The sequence below is a fragment of the Cyprinus carpio genome, chromosome B11 (genome assembly GCF_018340385.1).
Source record: "Cyprinus carpio isolate SPL01 chromosome B11, ASM1834038v1, whole genome shotgun sequence".
NCBI classification, from domain to species: Eukaryota; Metazoa; Chordata; class Actinopteri; order Cypriniformes; family Cyprinidae; genus Cyprinus; species Cyprinus carpio.
Window position 1 is genome coordinate 10,703,391 of NC_056607.1, and position 19,881 is coordinate 10,723,271.

The 19,881-nt window shown below is 35.5% G+C and overlaps 1 protein-coding gene across 1 annotated transcript; it reads left to right on the forward strand.

Annotated features, from left to right (window-relative positions):
- The first annotated feature begins 17,220 nt into the window (after window positions 1-17,220).
- Window positions 17,221-19,877, forward strand: LOC109073572 (mitochondrial intermembrane space import and assembly protein 40). Its single transcript, XM_019089676.2, has 3 exons — window positions 17,221-17,385; window positions 18,425-18,523; window positions 18,634-19,877. The coding sequence occupies exons 1-3, from the start codon at window positions 17,364-17,366 to the stop codon at window positions 18,948-18,950; spliced, it is 438 nt and encodes a 145-aa protein (XP_018945221.1). The 5' UTR covers window positions 17,221-17,363; the 3' UTR covers window positions 18,951-19,877.
- The last annotated feature ends 4 nt before the right edge of the window (window positions 19,878-19,881 follow it).

Below are 19,881 nucleotides of genomic sequence, written 5' to 3' on the forward strand. Positions count from 1 at the left end.
TGTCTGTCTGTAATTTCTATGCTGCACCTCTCTCACTTAAGATCACTCTTTTTTACTAAGATTTCTGTGAACATCTGCTTTGGCAAAATATTTACTGTATTTTCACTTACTAGGGAGGATAAACTCATTCTAAAAATTATGCAATATTTAGCTACTTCAAATGCTTGAGATTTACATTTTGCTATTCAGGGTAACTTTCTCTATCCCCAGGCAACTGAATATAAAATCTGTAAAATCTCTGTGAATGTGTTTGCCACAGAATTCTCCACATTTCATCGTGTAATTATTTGGATGTGATGTAGAACAGTTAATTGCTTTTTCCCCCTCTCTGGCTCGAGTTTTCTTCAGCGTGTGCATTCTGTTGATTAGGAAAATTTGTGGTTAATTTGGATTCAGATACAGGTCATTATGGCTATTGGAGAGGTAAGCAGCATCTAACTCTGTATGTGTGCGTGTTTTAGAGGGACTAGAAGGGGTGACAGCATGAGTGCAACGTATGGGTCTGTACATAAAGAAAATGATAGACACAAGCCATATATCCGGCATGTGGCCGCATAGCAAGGATATACAATAACGACAAATCCCCAACAATTCAATGACTTCAAAGACTGGTTTAATATTGCGCTTGGATGTCACACAGTGCTGTGGCTATGGGGAGCTAGATCTTAAAGGCAGAGGCATATCCCCAACCACTGTGCCCTGCTGTACTGGTCCCAGGTGCGTCAGTACAGCTGCGTCCCTAGCACACATGTAGCACAGCAGTGAGGATCTCCGGACAACCTTTGAGGGAAAGTCAAAGGGGCCACTGTGTACCTCCACACAACCAGAAACCGAAATACTCATATCCTTAACAACCTCACTACCAGGAATTATGGGAATTCATATTCATATTTAAATATTTAAGTAATCTTTGTTTTATTTATAACTTGGATACAATTCAGTATCCCATTCAATACAAATGCTTTGTGTAATAAAAGCCTGCTTCTTAAAAAAGTTATTCTGTTGTTGTAAAAGACGCTGTAGATTTAATGTTTGATTTAGATGTTTTGACAAAAGATGCAAAAGGAAAAGGGACAATTTAAACATAAAAAGCACTAGATCTTAAGTTTTCATGTTTTTCAGTTGTTTAAAAGTGACAGCACTACTGCTAAATCTCTCTGACTGTAGGCTATTCCTGCTTTGATTTATGTTTGCAACAGGCGCAGGCCACTCACAGGGTGAGATAATTATTTTAGACACAAGTAGGCTGCATATCCCACAAACAACATGCACTCCTCGTGTAAATTCAGATCCGTTACACATTTCCATTAACTAGCAGCATGTAACTGCATGATGCAACTGTCGACGAGGTAAAAATGTGGACATACAGTAACGTCATTGCTGCAGCTTGGCCCAGCACCCCTAATTAGGAGAACGGGGGAGAAAAAATATCCAGCACAGATAATTAACTCCATTGAACATGTTGTGCTACTCCTGTTGTTGGACGTTAACAATCAAACTCAATCGAGGTCAGTTTTTACAGCCCACCACAACTTCTGATTGGGGAGGGCACTTTTTACACTGTTGTGGATAGAGAAACATTTCTCGGAAACCCTTACAGTGTATAATACAGAATTCTAATCACATCTCGTTAAAATGATTGCATAATCCCTCACTCGGTTTTTTAAACAATGAAAAGAGACCAAATGTTTTATTTTGTTATTTTAACCGGAAACCATCAGGATTATGTGGCCGGGTTACCATGTTAGGTGTAAGTTATAATATTGCAGAGATTTCCAACTAGACCATTCTTTCATACTGTAGTCATGGAAAATACACTTGCCACGTGGCTTGTGGCACAGAAGCTGGCTTTACTACCAAACAGTAGAGGAATACTAATCATGTCTGACAGTGACAACTTTGGGCTTATGCTAATCAGGACCTCTGGCACTATGCCTTAAAACGAAGACATTATGAATTCATATTACATAGAGCTTAATCAGCCATGTGTTCATAAAGACATAAAATATCATTAGCATTTTGTATTTTTCATTACCTAAATGCATCCGTGGGTGAATCATTACCTTAAAAGGAGAGTTCCTCCAAAATAATAAATAAACTTGAACTTGAAACTTTTTTAAATAAACTGTAGTCCAAACAAAGATTGAAGACCTTTGAATTTAATTATTTAAAAATAAAAAAAAGTTAAATTCTTAAATGTATTTTATGCTTATATTTTCAAGTCATCTTTAAGTAAACAGATTACTTTCAGATATACTCTATACACACACACACGCACAATTTTTGCAGCAAACACTTTGAAGGTTATTTCAGGTTACTATAATACGAAACATGAGAGACTATAAAAGCTCTCAGATCTAGTGCTCAGAAATGGAACAAAAGAAGGTGCAGCACCTCTAAACATTGCATAATACAGTGTACAGCAGAAGCACAATCAGTCTTTGAACGGTTTATCAACATTAGACATCTGTCATACCACAAACGTCATGTTTGTTGTTCTTCTCTGGATATCAAAGGTCAGAGATCACTTTCACAGAGTAAGTTCAGAGAGCAGACCCCCCCACACACCCACTCAAACCCCCTCGCTCCCCCCTCAGGTCTTCACACGGCCCGCGCCGCGGTGCTCGGATGCTCCACTGGGAACAAAGAACCGCTGAGCATTGTTCCACCCCGTGTGCGGAATTCCGCAAACAGGCCAGGTGCACCTCTATTAGGGCTCAGACATGATGAGGAGGCCCCGGGGGGCCCGAGAGTGCGGATGGAATTCGATTGAAACTGAAGCTCAAATGAAAACCAGAATAAGTCCAGATTTGAAAGATTACAGCAGTCTACAAACACAAACAGAGACATAAAAACATACTAAATTTAAACCAGGGACGGTACAGGGAAATGTACAAAACAACAAAAGTGTAGGTGCTTGGGGAAAGCTATAGATGAACCTGCTGATGTTGACACTGCTGGAAATAGAAGTACAGTTCAGTGAGGTGATGCAGTTCATGCTATGGTAAATATGACCTCATCCACACCACCACATACCCCCTGTACAATTCAAAGACATTCAGAAATAATTTACAATACATTACATGTCTTGAACAATTTTTTTCAAAGCAATCAATTTAATGTATAAATGATCAAGTCATGATGTATAACAAGCCAAACTGTGCAAAGGGAACGTTGTGTGACAATATGTTATGCATTAAAATGAAAGAGAAATGCCAGGGAACACAAGGTCAGATTCTGTCAGGTGATTGATTCTGTTTCAATCCTTCAAATCAGCAAAAGTGCAACTCACACAAACCAAATCCATCATATCTATTGTGCTTACACTAACCAAACATCAAACAGACTAATAAATATGTTGAATGTGACATTCATCAGCTCAATAAAGTAATCAGACCCTTTAACCATTCTTACAGTTTTTCTCAGTGGCTCATTGTATAAGATCTAGTTGTCAAAAACTGCCAAGCATTTTTCTACACATTTCTTATAGTCTTTTCTAAATTCACCATGAATTGTGCAAGTGAATCTTAACTTTCACTAATGAAGAGAATGTAGATCAGCTAATGATAAACCAGTTCTCTGAAATAGCTCAAAGGTGCATCTCATGAACCTTCAATTGGAAAGAATATAGACAGAGGACAACACAAGAGTTTCAAATTCTGACAATGGACTTTCTAATTTTGTATTTTCGCCTTTGTGCCCATATTTCTTTTTCTTTTCTATATCACAATGACATTGTAATGTGTGTGTGTGTGTGTGTGTTTTGTCAGACCACTAGTAAAAGTGTAACTGTAAATCCTATCCAGTCTCTTTCAATCAATATCCCACACTGTGTAAATTTGTACTTTTGAAATGGCTACATGGCATACAGAAGTGCAGCCTTCTGCATTTCAATACAGTAACTGTCATCCAAACTGCTACCATAGTTTACAGCAGGTAATACTTACAGAGGGCACTGTTATATTGACACCATGACTAAGCATTTTGACTATCTTGTTTGTGAACAATGACACAAGGACTTTTCATTCTGACGGCACTGATATGTTTATTGATGTAAATACTTACTTTTGAGAGACTATCTAAAGGTTTTGAGTAAGTTACAGTCTTTGAGAAACTCTCAAGGCTTCTTAAGTCTCAGGTTTGAGAAATGCACGTACTTCTTTGCAAATATTAAGGATGATTTGAGAAATGCACTAAAGCGACTGAGAAAAACTGTAAATTTGTCTGAATGTGATTAAATTTTCTAACATACACACACATACGCATTAGATAGATAGATAGATAGATAGATAGATAGATAGATAGATAGATAGATAGATAGATAGATAGATAGATAGATAGATAGATAGATAGATGCTTTATACATTTTATATAAAAAATGAAACAATATATAAATTAAAACAATAAATATTTAAAAACATTTTTACTGCATTTTTACCATTACCATATTACCATTTTGGACTCTTTCTGGTTGTCAAACTTAAGTGGATCACGTTCAAAGTTAATGTGCTGGTTAACAATAATTATTTTGATACTTTATAATCTAATGCAATGAAATGACTTTGTCCAAACAGTGTATATTGTCTAATCCAGCCAAACATCATGCACACACATGAGAAGAATGTGAGAGCTAAAAAACTCAAACTGCCTTTTAGAAACACTTAAGCCATACAAAAGTCTTTTCTAACCAGATCCATTATAGCATCACATGAAGGAAACGTTTAGTGGGAGAAACAAGAATCTGCAGTAGTAAAAACTGTGGGAAACATGAGCAATAATAACCACAGTGTCTTGAAAACAGGTATTGGCATGACAAATTGCCCGTCTCATCAGTTTCTCCAAAACTCAAAGCACTTTTTGTTTTTATACCCAAAATAGTATTTCTGAAATGAGGGGTTACATAAGAGCTTTGTAATTACCCTGTGCGCTCATGTACAAACACTCGTTTTCCTTTCAGTTCAAACTTTTTTTTCAAACACTGTGAATGAAGCAACAAATACAGGTGGTAACTCCAATTGTACACAAATTGTAACATCATGTTATGGTGATCTGATACATTTTAAATTAAACGTTTCCATGTAGACAGAAAATTAATACAAAACCTGGAGTTTATCCAGTGGATTTGGTTACTGAGGAAAATCAGGTCAAGTAGTTTTAGGGCAAAAAGCTTCAAGTCTCCAAAACAAAGCTGTCTAGTGAGACCCAAGATTTGAAGCAAAAGTAAATTCACAGTGGGTTTATTTAGCTAGGGTGGATAAAATGCAACCCCACAGAGTCTCACAGGTAAAGCCAGATTAAAAAATAATAATAAAAAAGTTATCTTCCACAAATGAAGTCTGTGTCTGCGCTTTACAGAGTTTATTGGGTTCAGATGTTGTCCATTTAGACAGCTGCAAGAACCGTATGAGACGAACTATCGGCTTGAATCACTCCTATGTGGCTTTTTATACACAGTACAGTGTTAATTTTGATTTAGTTTTAGTCATAGTCTTTTGTTTTAGACATATTTTAGTCATCTGAATTGTTTTTAGTTTTAGTCTAGTTTTAGTCAACTAAATATCATAAGATTTTAGTCGACTAAATCGACAGTAAATTTAGTCAGCTAAAATCTAACAAGTTTAGTTACGCTGCATTTATTAAGCATTTCTTTAAAATTTCCAAACTCATTATATAGGTTTGGTATTAAGGTTTTATCATGACAGACATCGATTTAACTGCGGTGACACACAACATGCCTTTATGTTAAATTAAATAAAACCACTTCTCATAAATAACAAGAACATGGTCTTCTTTTTAATTAAATACCAATGGTTATATAGGCTAATTCTGCATTCTTTATGGCAACTTGTTTACCATATTCTTCATTCTTTCAAGCAGACATATTTATTTCTATAAATAAACGAAAATGTCATTGACGAAAATGTCAAAAGATTTACGTCATAGTTTTTGTCATTCAAAAAGAGTTTAAGTTCATTATCGTCTTGAAAAAATTTAGTTAACGAAAATTATGACGAAAATTATCCGTCAACGAAATTAACACTGATACAGTATTTTTTTTTTTTTGTGTGTCTCATCTGTCTCAGGGTTACTGGGGACATTCAAAACAAGCCAAAATGCCTCAAACACCAATAAACGCATGCAGAAGTAGAATATTTTATTTGAATAAATGAAAAATCTCATTTTAATGGATCCTTTGAAATAAAAGAGCTTAATGTGCTATGAAGACACTTTTACCAACTGATATCAAACAGATGAATACAATAACATGTAACAGCCCACATTACACATTAAAAACAGTTGCTTCAGGCAAAAAGAGCTATAAATGGCCAAAGGTGTTGTGTGTGGTGTTGAAACACCCTGTTTCCACAATGTTGTAAGAGAGCAGGGCTTAATTTAGATTTGCAATTAGCAATTGCCATTGAGGAAAATTGGGATTGCTGACTGATAATTGTTTTATTGACCTTCTTGACATTTTTATAAAAGCATCAAGGCAAAGTATAAAAAACTGTCCATTTAAGCCTATAGGTCAGAGCGACCTACACACACACTCTCTCTTTGAAATTTCCATTCACAAAAAAATTCCTGAAAAATATGTATCATGGATTCTACAAAAATATTAAGCAGCACAACTGTTTTCAACATTGATAATAATAAGAAATCAGCATATTACAATAATTTCTGAAGGATCGTGTGGCAATGAAGACTGGAATAATGATGCTGAAAATTCAGCTTTTGAAAATATACTAAAGTCTATTACTATTTTTACTGCATTTTTATCAAATAAATGCAGCCTTGGTGAGCATAAGAGACTAGTTTCTTTTTTAACTGCAGTGTATATTTTATTTTTGCTTAAAAACTGTGACCAACACTGTAAGTGGACATCAGGAAATGAACCCTGTTATTACCCAAAATACCCTATTTCAAACCAATGGTGGTAAGAGGCCAGTCTATAATCAAAGTTTTTATGTGTATACTTGTATGCTCTTAAATGTTTAATGCTGACACACAAAACAGTTTCCTGGGTCATAACACAATACACAGACAAGGAAAAATTACAGTGAGTGCCGGCGCCGGTGGCTCAACACCCTCCACTGACAAACCCAACGTCTCTTCAAGTTCCCAGTGAACTGAAGCCAGAGCACTAAAACTACAGAACAGAGCCACCCGAGGACCGACTGTACCAAAGGGTCAGCGGGGAGGGGATGTGAGGAATTATGCCTGTGTAATGTGTCTAGATTTGTCTTGCACAATAAATTAAAGCAGTCCAAGTGATTTCAATTAGGTCAAAGGTACAAGTGAGAGTGTTAAAGGCACTTGGCTGTTCCTGTGCTGACTTTCTGAAACAGGAAATTAGGGTGGAACATATCAAAATGCTAGTCCTTTTTATTGGCCAATAGCTTCAAAGTTAATGACATGAACTAAAAGCCCCAAAAATTCAAGTAAGATTAATTTAGAATAGCAACCACACAGCAAAGCCCTGGTACTATGATAGCAACCACACAGTAACATCCTAGTAACCACCCAGAACACTACAGAAACCACAGTGCTGAGTAGTAACTGATTACTAACTACAATTTTTGTCATGTTATTTGGAATCAGTAACGAACTGCAATTTTGTAAGTAATTTACCCAACACTGCACATAGTAACACCCTGGCAACCATTCAGTACACTGACAACCACTCAGAATACCTTAGCAACTGCAATGAAATGCCATAGCAACACTCTAGTAAACAGTGTTTTCATGATGACTATGAGCTAATGTGATGCTCTTTTCATCTGTTGTCGACTATCCAGAGATCATGAAAGAGATACACATGTCCAGTAGCACAGTCTCTGCTTGCAACCCATTGTAACTAATGATCACTTTGTGGTAAACCAATCTCTTTGGAAGCAGCAAGGATCAAATGCCCTCATGTGACTATCTGTGTTCCACAACTCTGTCCCACTTTCTCAAGGGATTCGGTGGCTCTGAGGGACATTGGCATACATTCATCTGCGAACTGTTGTCCTTAAAAAGACCTTAACCTTTCCATTCTATGAGAACGATTCAGCTGGGTCTCAGATTAGCGGAGAACAGCACTAACACAGAGATTGATGAGCTCAGCGTTCCTCTTTGTCTTGGACAGATGGCTGTCTGGATTGTAAGTGGGAGTAGAAAATAAAACTCAGAATTCAGCTCATTCTTCTGTGTCATAAATAAGGAAACTCAGTGTTAACAGTGTTCTTCAAACATTGGATCCGTTTTTCAAGTCTGGATCACACTTAACTTAATGACGACAGTAATCCAACTTGCACTATTTGCATGACAAATATCAATGTTAACATTCTGCTTTGCTGAAAAGAGGTGTGCTATTTGTTTTCAAAGAGATCAGAACACCATAGCAACAGCCTAGCAACCACCAGAACACTTTAGCACCCATAGCAACTCTTTAAGAACAAAGAACAGCAAAGCATCCACACTGCAACACCCTAGCAACCATCTAGAACCCCACAGCAGCTATTTACATTAGCAAAGCCCTGGTACCTCATCAGAATCCACATATCAAAACCCTGGGACCCACGGTTGCAACAGCCCAGTAACCACCCAGAACACCATAGTAACCATCCAGAACACTAAAGCAACCGCAGAGCAAAGCCCTGGACTCACAATAACAATCACATTAACAAATTGTAGAACTGCAATAGCAACTACATAGCAATACCCTAGCAACCATGCAGGACACCATAACAAACAAACAGCAACACCCTAGAACACCATAGCAACCACATAGCAAAGCCCCTTAACTATGATAGTAACCACCCCCAACAACATAGCAACCACATAGCAACACCCTACCAAGTTAACAACCAACCAGAAGACCATAGCAACCACATAGCAACACTATAGCAAGTTAAAGACCACCGTAAAACACCATAGCAACCACATAGCAACACCCCACCAAATCAGCAACCAACCAGAACACCATAGTAACCACACAGAAACACTCTACCAAGTTAGCAACCAATCAGAACACCATAGCAACCACACAGAAACACCCTACCAAGTTAGCAACCAATCAGAACACCATAGCAACCACACAACCAACCAGAACACCATAGTAACCACACAGAAACACTCTACCAAGTTAGCAACCAATCAGAACACCATGGCAACCACATAGCAACACCCTACCAAGTTGGTAACCACTTATTTAAGATATTTTGGATGAAAACTGGGAGGCCTGTGACTGTCCCATAGACTGCCAAGTAAGTTAGCATCCTTTTTGCGCGGCTGATACAGAAGAGCATACGCAGCATATGGTGATATGGAGAGACACAGAGGAGACTGTTGACAAAGGAATTGTTGAATAAAGTCATTATTTTTGTTTTCTTCACTTACAAAAAGTTTTCTTGTCGCTTCATAATGTTACGGTTGAACCCCTGATGGCAGATGGAGTATTCTGACAATGTCTTTCATACTTTTCTGGACCTTGACAGTGTAATTTACTTGGCCGTCTATGGGACAGTCACAAGCCTGCTGGTTTTCATCCAAAATATCTTAAATTATTTTCCGAAGATGAACAGAGTTTTTACGGGTTTGGAACAACATGGGGGTAAGTGATTAATGAAAAAATTTTCATTTTGGGGTGGAGTATCCCTTTAAGTAGGAGATGAGGAAAACTCCGGAACATGTCGTTTTATACCATAAAATTAAACAGTAGTTTGCAATTAATAATTTGTTCCGCAAAGCTATCATCATTCACAGTATTCAACTGTATTTAGAAAGAACGGTGCCTTATTATAGGAAAATTCCTGTATTTTTACAGCTATTTTTTTTTTACAGTTTGTAAAAAGTTTGTTTGACCCATATTCCACCACCTGTTTTATTGATTGCTGGTCTATGTTATTCTTTTCTTCTTCCTGAAAACTCACATACTGTAGATCTCAACCCCAGAATATGGATTATGAACCAGGCTGGCCTAAATGGCACAGCACATTTAAGAAACGGATAAATAGGACCAAAACTCACAATAGTTGGCAATAAGAGAGGAAAGCAGGACCAAGCAAAAAGAGGTTATCTACAGTTGCCCTCTGATGCTGATTTCATCAACGCTTATGCAGCTGTGAATGATTTAACAGGTTATGACAGACACGTCTTCCTGTTATATCAAAGATTTCATCAGTTGCCCTATAAAGTTCTAGCTCAGAGAAAATGATTACACTTCAATACACAAGAAAGACACCTCAATAGATTAGATAATAGGTATGTGACAGAATAAATGCCGTGCTATGAAAAAAAAATCAAAAGGTACAGCTTAAAAACATTTTATCATCACATGTTTTTCTCACACAGACAACAAATGTTTTGTCCATTCATTATAAATACACTGAGAACAGGCAGTTGCTGTAAAGACAAAAAACACAATCAATAACTCTTGATGATGGCTTGAGGTCTCTGCTAGTGTTGTATGTCGGCCACCTGAATATCTTTGGATTTGTCATAGCATTATGTTCTGCTTTTATGAATATACAGGACATTCTCTCTTTCAGACTTTCAGACTATTGGTGCAGACTGAGCAAAAGAACATGGAATGCCACAGGCACTATAGAACTCTGCTATAATCTATAAAATATTAGCTGACCCCATGCTGCTTCAAGACAAGGGAGAATTAAATACAGGTCATGGGGAGCACTGATTCTCTGAGTTATTTCTTTCAAGTTCATTTTTAATAAATTCCTTAACAGCCCTAAGCAAAAAACACTACTACTTAAATTATATTGAGAATAGAGCAAATGGAGAGCTGGGTTGGGTTAAAGATGAAGAAAATTAAAACACTTCAGAGCCCAGACTAATCTGATGGCAAGACCCAAGCAATTTCATTTTTATTGTAAAGGTTGAGGAAAAGGAGACCTGATAATTATATTTATAATTGTGGTAAAAGTTCATTGGGCGAGAGAATAAAAATAAAGGTCTCCAACCTCATTTTCAGACTTTAGGTTATTTACTGTTTAAGTATTGAACTATTTAAGCACACTCTTAAAAAAATAAGATTTTTTTGCTGGCATCAATGGTTCCATTAAGAACATTTAACATCCACAGAACCTTTCCAGTGAACAAAAGGTTCTTTATAGTGGAAAAACATTCAAATGTTGGTTTAAATGAAGTGGATCTTTTAAGAACTGTCCACTAGAAGATTCTTATGAAGAAACAAAAATGTTTCTCTTTTTTGGTCGTGAATTTTAATGCATTTATCCATACGACACGTATAATATTTTTTTTTTTTTTTTGACAAAACAACAGTCCATCCACAATGGCCTGGTTTACTCTGGTTTACACTGGTTGGATAACAAACACTGTGGACAGATCATGAAGAATGGAACCGAGCATGCATGAGGCAATGTCTGGGGATTGGGGCTTTATGAAGAAAGGCAAAGTGTGAGACTGCCAGGCAGCCACCCACCAATCTGTGAAAATCTGCCTTCGCTTTAACTGCTTGCTTTAGACGGAATTAAGCAGCCTATTACATGATCTGAAAGGGTTTTTAAGAATTAACAGCTATTCAGCCTGCATCTACACAAAGCAAATCACAAAAAAAGATAGTCTGACCAGCGCTTCCAACAGGAGTAAAAACAACACAGACAACAATTACATAAGCATTCTGATGCAGTCAACGAGCAAGACTGCTCCAAGTAACAGATCGCCTACACAGCTTCAATAAATTCAAGAATGCCCTATTTATTTTACACACACAATATAGCTGTTTTGTAAATGAAAGCAAGGGATTCTAGCATTAGAACGCTATAATTATCTGTCATATTCATCATATCCTAAAAGCGCCTTTCTATAACCAGAAATTTTCCAATTACAGCTAAGCTGACCACACAAGCTCAGAAAAAGTTTTAAAGGAATAGCTCTGATGGCATTCCAAACCCTAACATTTTGTTTCATATCTTTAAAAAAGGTGTTCTGAAATAATGTATATATATATATATATATATATATATATATATATATATATATATATACACACACACACACACACACACACACACACACACACATTAAATTACACTACCAATCAAAAGTTTATGGTAAATTATATTTTTAAAATGCATTTGAAAGAAATTTCTTATGGTCAAAGGGGCAAAGCTGAATTTTTAGCAGTCATTATTGTCATGTAATCTATACAGAAGATGGTAACACTTAATAATAACTTTCATTAATAAATCAATTAATGGATCATTAGTTAATATATATATTCACATAGCTAAAACATGAGATAATGTGCCTGTTAATGTTGACTAATAAACTTATCAAACATTACCTATAATGATTAATAGATAATTATTTAACGAAAATTAAAATGCTTACAATTGCCATTAAACTTTTAATTCATATGATCATGCACATCTTGAAAATCTACAAATGATTTTAACAGATGTTATAAAATTCTTAAACGCTTTTGTAAATGTACAACACTTTTGCTGCTATTGGGGTGTGATATGGGTTAGGGACAGGTTTGGTGGTGTGGGTAGGTTTAAGGGTTGAGGGGTCAACAACATGGTTCAATCTGTTTATACATATTACATTGTTTTGATAAAAGATAAATAAAGGATTTTCTTGAAAAATGTATTTTCTCCTGTTGATAAATGACTCAAGGAATATTCTGTTTAATGGTACAAAATAGTATACTAATATTAGTGTTGAGACAATAAAAGCATGTTTTGCACTCAAATTACAATGTGTGTAGTCTTTAGCAAGCAGATAAGTTTAGATAAACTTAGGCTAACTTACCACCCTTTACACAAACACTGTTACAACAGTTAAAAGTCCAGTGCCAAGAAATATACTGAAAAAAAGTTTAGAAACATTTACAAATGATAAATGGTCTCAACTTTAGATTGGGTACTACAAAAACATGAACAAATAATTAATAAATGATTTGTTAAGATGTGAAAACAGTAGTCAAGTCAAACAAAGACCAAATATGCAACCTTTACAGACTGTGATTATGAGTTCATCACTAATGTTAACATGAAAAGTTTGACAAGTGGTTAAAATGACTAATTAATTATTTTCACAACATTTGTAAATGAAAAAAAAAAGAAGGGAAAAAAAGAAAGAAAATTAGGTAATATGTGAACTGAAGTTTAATGAGTTTGTTAGAATTCAGAAGTACATTAACAAATAAACTTGTAATCATTGTATAATTTCTGTTATACTACGGGGCCGCTGAACGCTTGAATCTGATTCTGGCGAAAGTAGTTCCAGGCAGCTCTCTTGACCGCATTACAGTTCCATATCACTTCGCATAGTAAAACTGTAATAACGGAAATTACAGGACTCACAAAAACAACAACATGACAGACGATTTTCCGAAAGTAAATACACATGACATTTCTCACTTGCGAGGTAATAACAGCGCTGTTTAGAGACGCTGCTGCAGAACACTGTTGAGGGACGCACAGGGGTAACGTTAGCCTAATTCACACAAGCTCTCTCTCTCTCTCTCTCTCTCTCTCTCTCTCTCTCTCTCTCTCTCTCTCTCTCTCTCTCTCTCTCTTTCTTTCTCCTTCTCTGTGTGTGTCTCTCTCTCTCGCTCTCTTTCTAATAACTTCATTAATAACTGCATTAGAATGCTATCAACGGCACAAGATTCCATTACCAACTTTAAAATGACGTTTAGAACCAGCAAAAGACACGTTGGATGAGATGCGGAAGAAATAATCCCACTCACAATAGCAAAACCTGGACGAATCCCTTTAAATATATCCTCTGATCGAAGTCTCCGCTTCACGTCTTGGCCGCATCACCACCTCGGGTGTGCATTATTTTTCTAATAATTCAACGGCCCGTCGTCAATTATTCCTTACTTAAAATCATTTGTATATTTGTTAAAAAGTGCAAGATCTTATGAATTGAAAGTTTATTGGCATTTGTAACATTAATTAATGATCCGTTAAGCATTAGCCTATGTAATGTTTGTTAATTATTTATAAATGATTTTAATCATTGTAATGCATTTTATCAAAATAATTTGAAGCATTTTAAAAAAAAGTACATGATCAAATTAACTGAAAGTTTAATCACATTTGTAAGCATTTCAATTTACATTAAATAACGATCTGTTAAGTCGCTTTGGATAAAAGCGTCTAAATGACTAAATGTAAATGTTAATCATCAGATAGTGTTTAATACGTATTTACATAAGAGGGCGATAGGTGTGACATCATTTCCTCCCTCGTGCAAATTTAATTTAGCATCTCTCCATGCCAAAACCAGATGAGCTGATACAAGCTCTACACAAAACTGTGACTGAAGGGCAAACACTTACAGTATCCATTTTATTTTACTTATTTATTAAAAACGCAACCACAGAAAGCTGATGTTTGTTTACTACCACTGAATAATCGCTGTCAGTAAGCTAAACAGTGATAATCAACATATGCTGCCACCTAGTGGTACACTGATACCAAAATCTAGTGTTACAAAACAGCTATACTGCATAAAAACAAATACATATTTTTAAAAGTTACAAGTGAAACAAATATTATTGGAAAACGTTTTACAATAAAATATTATTTTAGTCTTTCTACTTCAAAATTTCACGTTTAGGCCTAATTGAGTTAAATGTGTTACTAGCCGATTTATTGTAATTATTTGTGATATTTACTAGCAAGCTCTAAGAGAAAATTGTTTCTACACCAATTTTAACAGTTAGTTAATAATCAATAATACACTTTTAACCCCCCACAAACCTTTTGTTTAAAAAAAGTATAAAAGCTCACAACAATGCAACTTATTGCATATCAATATAAATATTAGGCCCAGTTTGTTTTTCTCAGTATGTGTCTTCTGTAATTAGGTGTACGCAGGTAAAAAGGTGTCAGCAGAAAAGCACAGGGCTGTAGTGCACCTCAGGTGCCTCGGGTTCATTAGTAAAATACAGCATGAAGACTGTTTCCTGACAAGCTGTCGGTGAAGTCTGAGGACATGACAGTAAAATAACTGCAACTGTTCAGTCTCCTGAGACTGAGATTTCCAGTACAAGCTTTTTTAAAAGAATAAGACATGAATAAAAGTGGCTGCTATGGTTGAAACTGTACTGCAAATCATTTTGATATTCTTGACAAATACATTTTGTGTTTTTCTTAAACTTTACTGGGCCAAATAAACAGCCTTTTCAGACACACAACTGCATGATATAATTTGTAAAAAATGTATTATTATTATTTAAATAAACCAGTTTCATAATGTAAACACTGGCAGCTTGTTTATTCCACTCCACTACACTGGATTTTTAAAAAAATAAATAAATAAATAATCTTGTTTGTAGATGCATTTTCATAGTTTTTAAAAGGCTGAAGTCTGGGTCTTGAAAAAGGAAAAAACAGTATAATCTGTACATAATCATTTGAAAAGTTGCAAACTTTAAAAATGAATCACTTGCTCGGTCAAGAGAAGTGGGGGGAGCTATGACGTCACTTTGTAGGCGGATCGGCTGTTAGCATGACACTGGTTCCCTCGACAAAAACCCAATGGGATTTTTCCATAGGCTTTTGGATTATGGGAAAAAAAAAAAAAAAAAAAAAAAAAGCTCTGTGTTCAATCATAGTTCATGAAACTTACACGGTTTATCCATCAATAAAGATAATCTTCACAAAATAATATAACTGAATTCTGAAGCCAAAATAAAAGCGCCAGAATTTAAAAGCTAAACTTATGCTCTAAACGAACTACAGCACCGCCGTCGCTCGCCTTCGACGTCACCCCCACCCCCACCAAAACGAGAGCCAAACTAAAATTGAAAAGAGACATTAGTAAAATATAGTATAGTGAATAAAGGAAATAATCATAACTAAAAGACATATGAAAGCACATATTCTGTAGCCTACATTTCGAAATAATGTGCATTAAAAGTGAAAAAATATTTGATTAATATGAATATTTTAATTAAAAACGTGTCTCCACTATTCAGTGAAATTCTAGTGCATTTAATCTATTTAATAACGGCAGAGTGAGGGAGTTTTTGGATATGGTAAGATTAAACTTATTTTAGTTAAAGTACCAAATTTCAGCTATCGTTTTGTTAGGATGGGTACACAAAATGTTATTTTATCCTTGGTTCTAGAAAATCCTCAATCTATATGTTTTCTAACAGCTGCTTCTGGCCATTTCATTTTCACGTGGCTTTAAGCACTATGCATCGTTCAAGTTTTACTTTTACCGTGACTAAGCCGGTAAATGTGGTGTTTACATGGACTAATCATATGAGTTTACCTATGGTCCGATGAATTGTGTTGCATTTCGCGGAAAAAAAAAAACACCTTGTCAAACAACAATATAAAAAGCGGAAACCTTTTAATAGGTTATTCTACAATTCATTGTACTATAAATTATACTACTATTGGAATATACTGTATTTTTTTTCATTGCAAATTCAAAAGTGACATTAATGTGATACAACTTAGCATACATCACATAAAATGTATTAACAATACATCCAAAGCCATTTGAATTAATGGAAGAGAAGAGAGAGAGAAAAAAAGCAGGAACAGAACAAGTAAAGAAAAGAGGATTATAAACAACAACAACAAAAATAATAATAATAAAAAGACAAAAAAATACATCAAACCAAGTATTAATCAATGTACATGAAAGATCTCATCAAATCTCCTCAGAAGATATACATTTTTTTGTTATTAATTAATCTTAGTGACTTAATTAAATGTTCTACTTCGCATAAGAAATCTATAAAAGTAGGTATTTTATTTCTTAAGAAATCTCTGTTTGTGAAAATAGATCTTTGCCACAAGGATAAGACAGTTAACAGTTGATTCTAAAGATTTGTTTGGGTTTTCAAAAAAGCAAACAACATCCTTAATGTGTAAATTACAGTTCATCTGAACTTTATGGAATATACTGTAGATTGATAGACTGTTCGGCGTGATGACGTTATATGTCTCCGACAGCGCCTGTAGTCCCATTTAGCAACTTGTTAGCAACCGTCTTTTTTAAGAAAGGTAACAGTTTTAAAAAAAAATCACGAGTGGGGTGTAGCTGGTGTGTTTATTGTCTTAGAATAAAACGTGAAAGTATCTTGAGCTTGTGTGAACCACGGACCTTATTTTAGGGGATTTAACTAAACTCCCATTCAAAAACCCCATTGACTCATAGTTCCAGCACTCTAGGTTCCTTTACTTTTATTTTGAATGTCATGAAGACTTTTATTTTGATACAACCCGGCTGTGACCTCACATGGTCGCTGTCGCTGCCTCCATGCTGGAGTGGATGTAACGGCCGCGCGGATTGATCATTTGTGCCGGTGTTTGAGATTCATTGATCGGTTAAACGGCGATTAGACGGATCTGTCAGCGGACATGTCGTACTGCAAGCAGGAAGGTATGCCTGAACTGACTCGGACCGTTTAAACCCATTTTATACCCATCTTTCACTGTCGTTTAGCGGTGCAGCTAATGCTCATGCCCTTAAAAGTCACTCTCACCAGCCATGCTTAGTACTGTCTATGAGTTATTTAAATATATTTATGAGCTGCAAAGCATTCTTTTCAGATGTGTGGTGTTATATTATCTTAAATTGCTTGTGTGTTGTGAGTTTAGTGATGAATTACTGATTATTGGTTAAATTAAAGATGAAAATTCTAGTTAACCGCTTGAGTCCGCAAGCGCTCAATAAAAGATCATATATCTCTAGTGTAGTTTAATACGTTTTCCATGAGTCCTATATCTGATTTATTTTGATGTAGTTCTTCAGCCAGCATAGCCATGTTGTGGCACCCTACATGAAGCAGGTGCCTGCAAGGTCATAACCCGGGGAGCTCATAACCTAAAGTCCACCAAATGGTTAATTTATTAATTATGAACACATTCTGAGTTATATAAAAAAATATGATGTAATATGAACATAAACATACAAAATTGCAATAGTTAGAATGTTAGATTTATTTAAATCTAATAATAAAAAAGTTTTCATTCATTTTCATTTCATTTTAATATTATTTACTAGTATTAATATGTAATGTATTTTATTGTTTATTTATATATTCAGTTTTCATTTGAATTTTAGTTTGTTTTAATAATTTTGTGATATTTCTAGTAGTTTTTGTTTTTAATATTTCCATTTAGCTTTAATAGTTAATTACATTATTATTATTGTTATTATTACGATTTATTGTTGTTGTTGTACATAAACATTTTTCAGTTAATCGCCAAGTCAGCATTTGTATATTTAATGTAACATTTCATATTTATTTAATTTAATTTGAGCTTTAATTCGGTTACATAAATGAATATTTTTGTTTTTAACAATAATAACACTGGTCTAGTGGTCAGTTAACATATAATATTCAGTGGGTGGTTGTTTGATCCCCCCTAAAACATTTGATAACATTGTGTATAACATCCTTCTTGTCTCTCACTAGGTAAAGATCGCATCATATTTGTCACCAAGGAGGATCACGAAGCACCCAGTAATGCTGAGCTTATCGAAGATGATCCAAATGATCCATATGAGGATCACGGTAAGTTTATGAACTAATATATTAATCCTTGAGTAAAGAATTATCATGTAGTTTAGCAAGAAATATGCCTTATCTTGTGTCTAAGATACTCATTTCATTTGATCCCTCAGGTCTTATTCTCCCTAATGGTGATATAAACTGGAACTGCCCGTGTTTGGGCGGTATGGCCAGTGGCCCTTGTGGACAGCAGTTCAAGGATGCCTTTTCTTGTTTCCACTATAGTAAAGAGGAGGTAAAGGGTTCAGATTGTGTGGAAAACTTCCGGAGTATGCAGGAGTGTATGCAGAAGTACCCTGAGCTCTACCCTCAGGAAGATGACAATGACAGCGCCCCCTCTGGTGGGGCGGATAATGCACCCTCTGACTCTGTCCCTACATCCTCTCCTGAGTCCACACCAGCAACCACAGAAAACCCAGCAGCTAGCTAATATTATTTTGGCTTCATTCCCTTCACACCTCACAGCAAAGACAGCTCAGCTTTTGAGTATGAAGAGATAATATCTTACTATGCCACTGGATCGATGCACTCCACCTAACTGCATGATGCACAGAGATGCAGGAAGCCCTTAAATGTCAGGTTTTGTGAATCAAATATTCAAATGACATTAACATGCACTTAAGGGACCTATGAAGAAATGAGGATCTGTACGAGTCAGTTTGCACTTGGCCTGTGAAACATTAGCTGCCATTTGAACCGTCCGGTTTTGTATTTTCTGGTTATTATTTGCTCCACAACCTAAGCTTTGCTTGTTTGACTTGTGTGCTACAACAGATCAAAGGCCAGTTGGCATTGGAGATTGAATAAACAAAACAAACATTTGATGTGCTGTTTTGTTGTAGAACATGATTAAACAATTTTATGATGAAGAGATGTTCTGTTGCTGATGTGTTGGAAAGCATGTATCCCGAGGTTGCAGACTAAGTACAGACATTAGGGGGTGTGAGTAAGTAAACCAGTAGCCTTACCTGTCATCTGCTGATAAAAATACATAATTTGTTGACGTTAAACGATTAAAATGGCAAAACAACACATTATAAAAGAGTAGATCTTCTGTGTTAGTAAGAATATGCAAAGATCTGTTGTTCCAAAGAGTAGTAGGTTCGTTCAGTTGAAGTATTTTAACACTGAGGGCTGTTTCTAGATCCATTTTCAACACATGCTAATAATAAACAAAGTTTAAAAATTGTGCTTATATCAGATCCTTTTTATAACTTCTAAATGTTTAAGATTATGTGGCTTATTGATATATTCAATCAATGACATTTGTTTATCCTAGATTGACTGTTTGAGTTTGACATGTCATTCAAAGCCTAATGTGAATTTTCTTATTTTGATTAAACAAGAAACAAAATGATCTT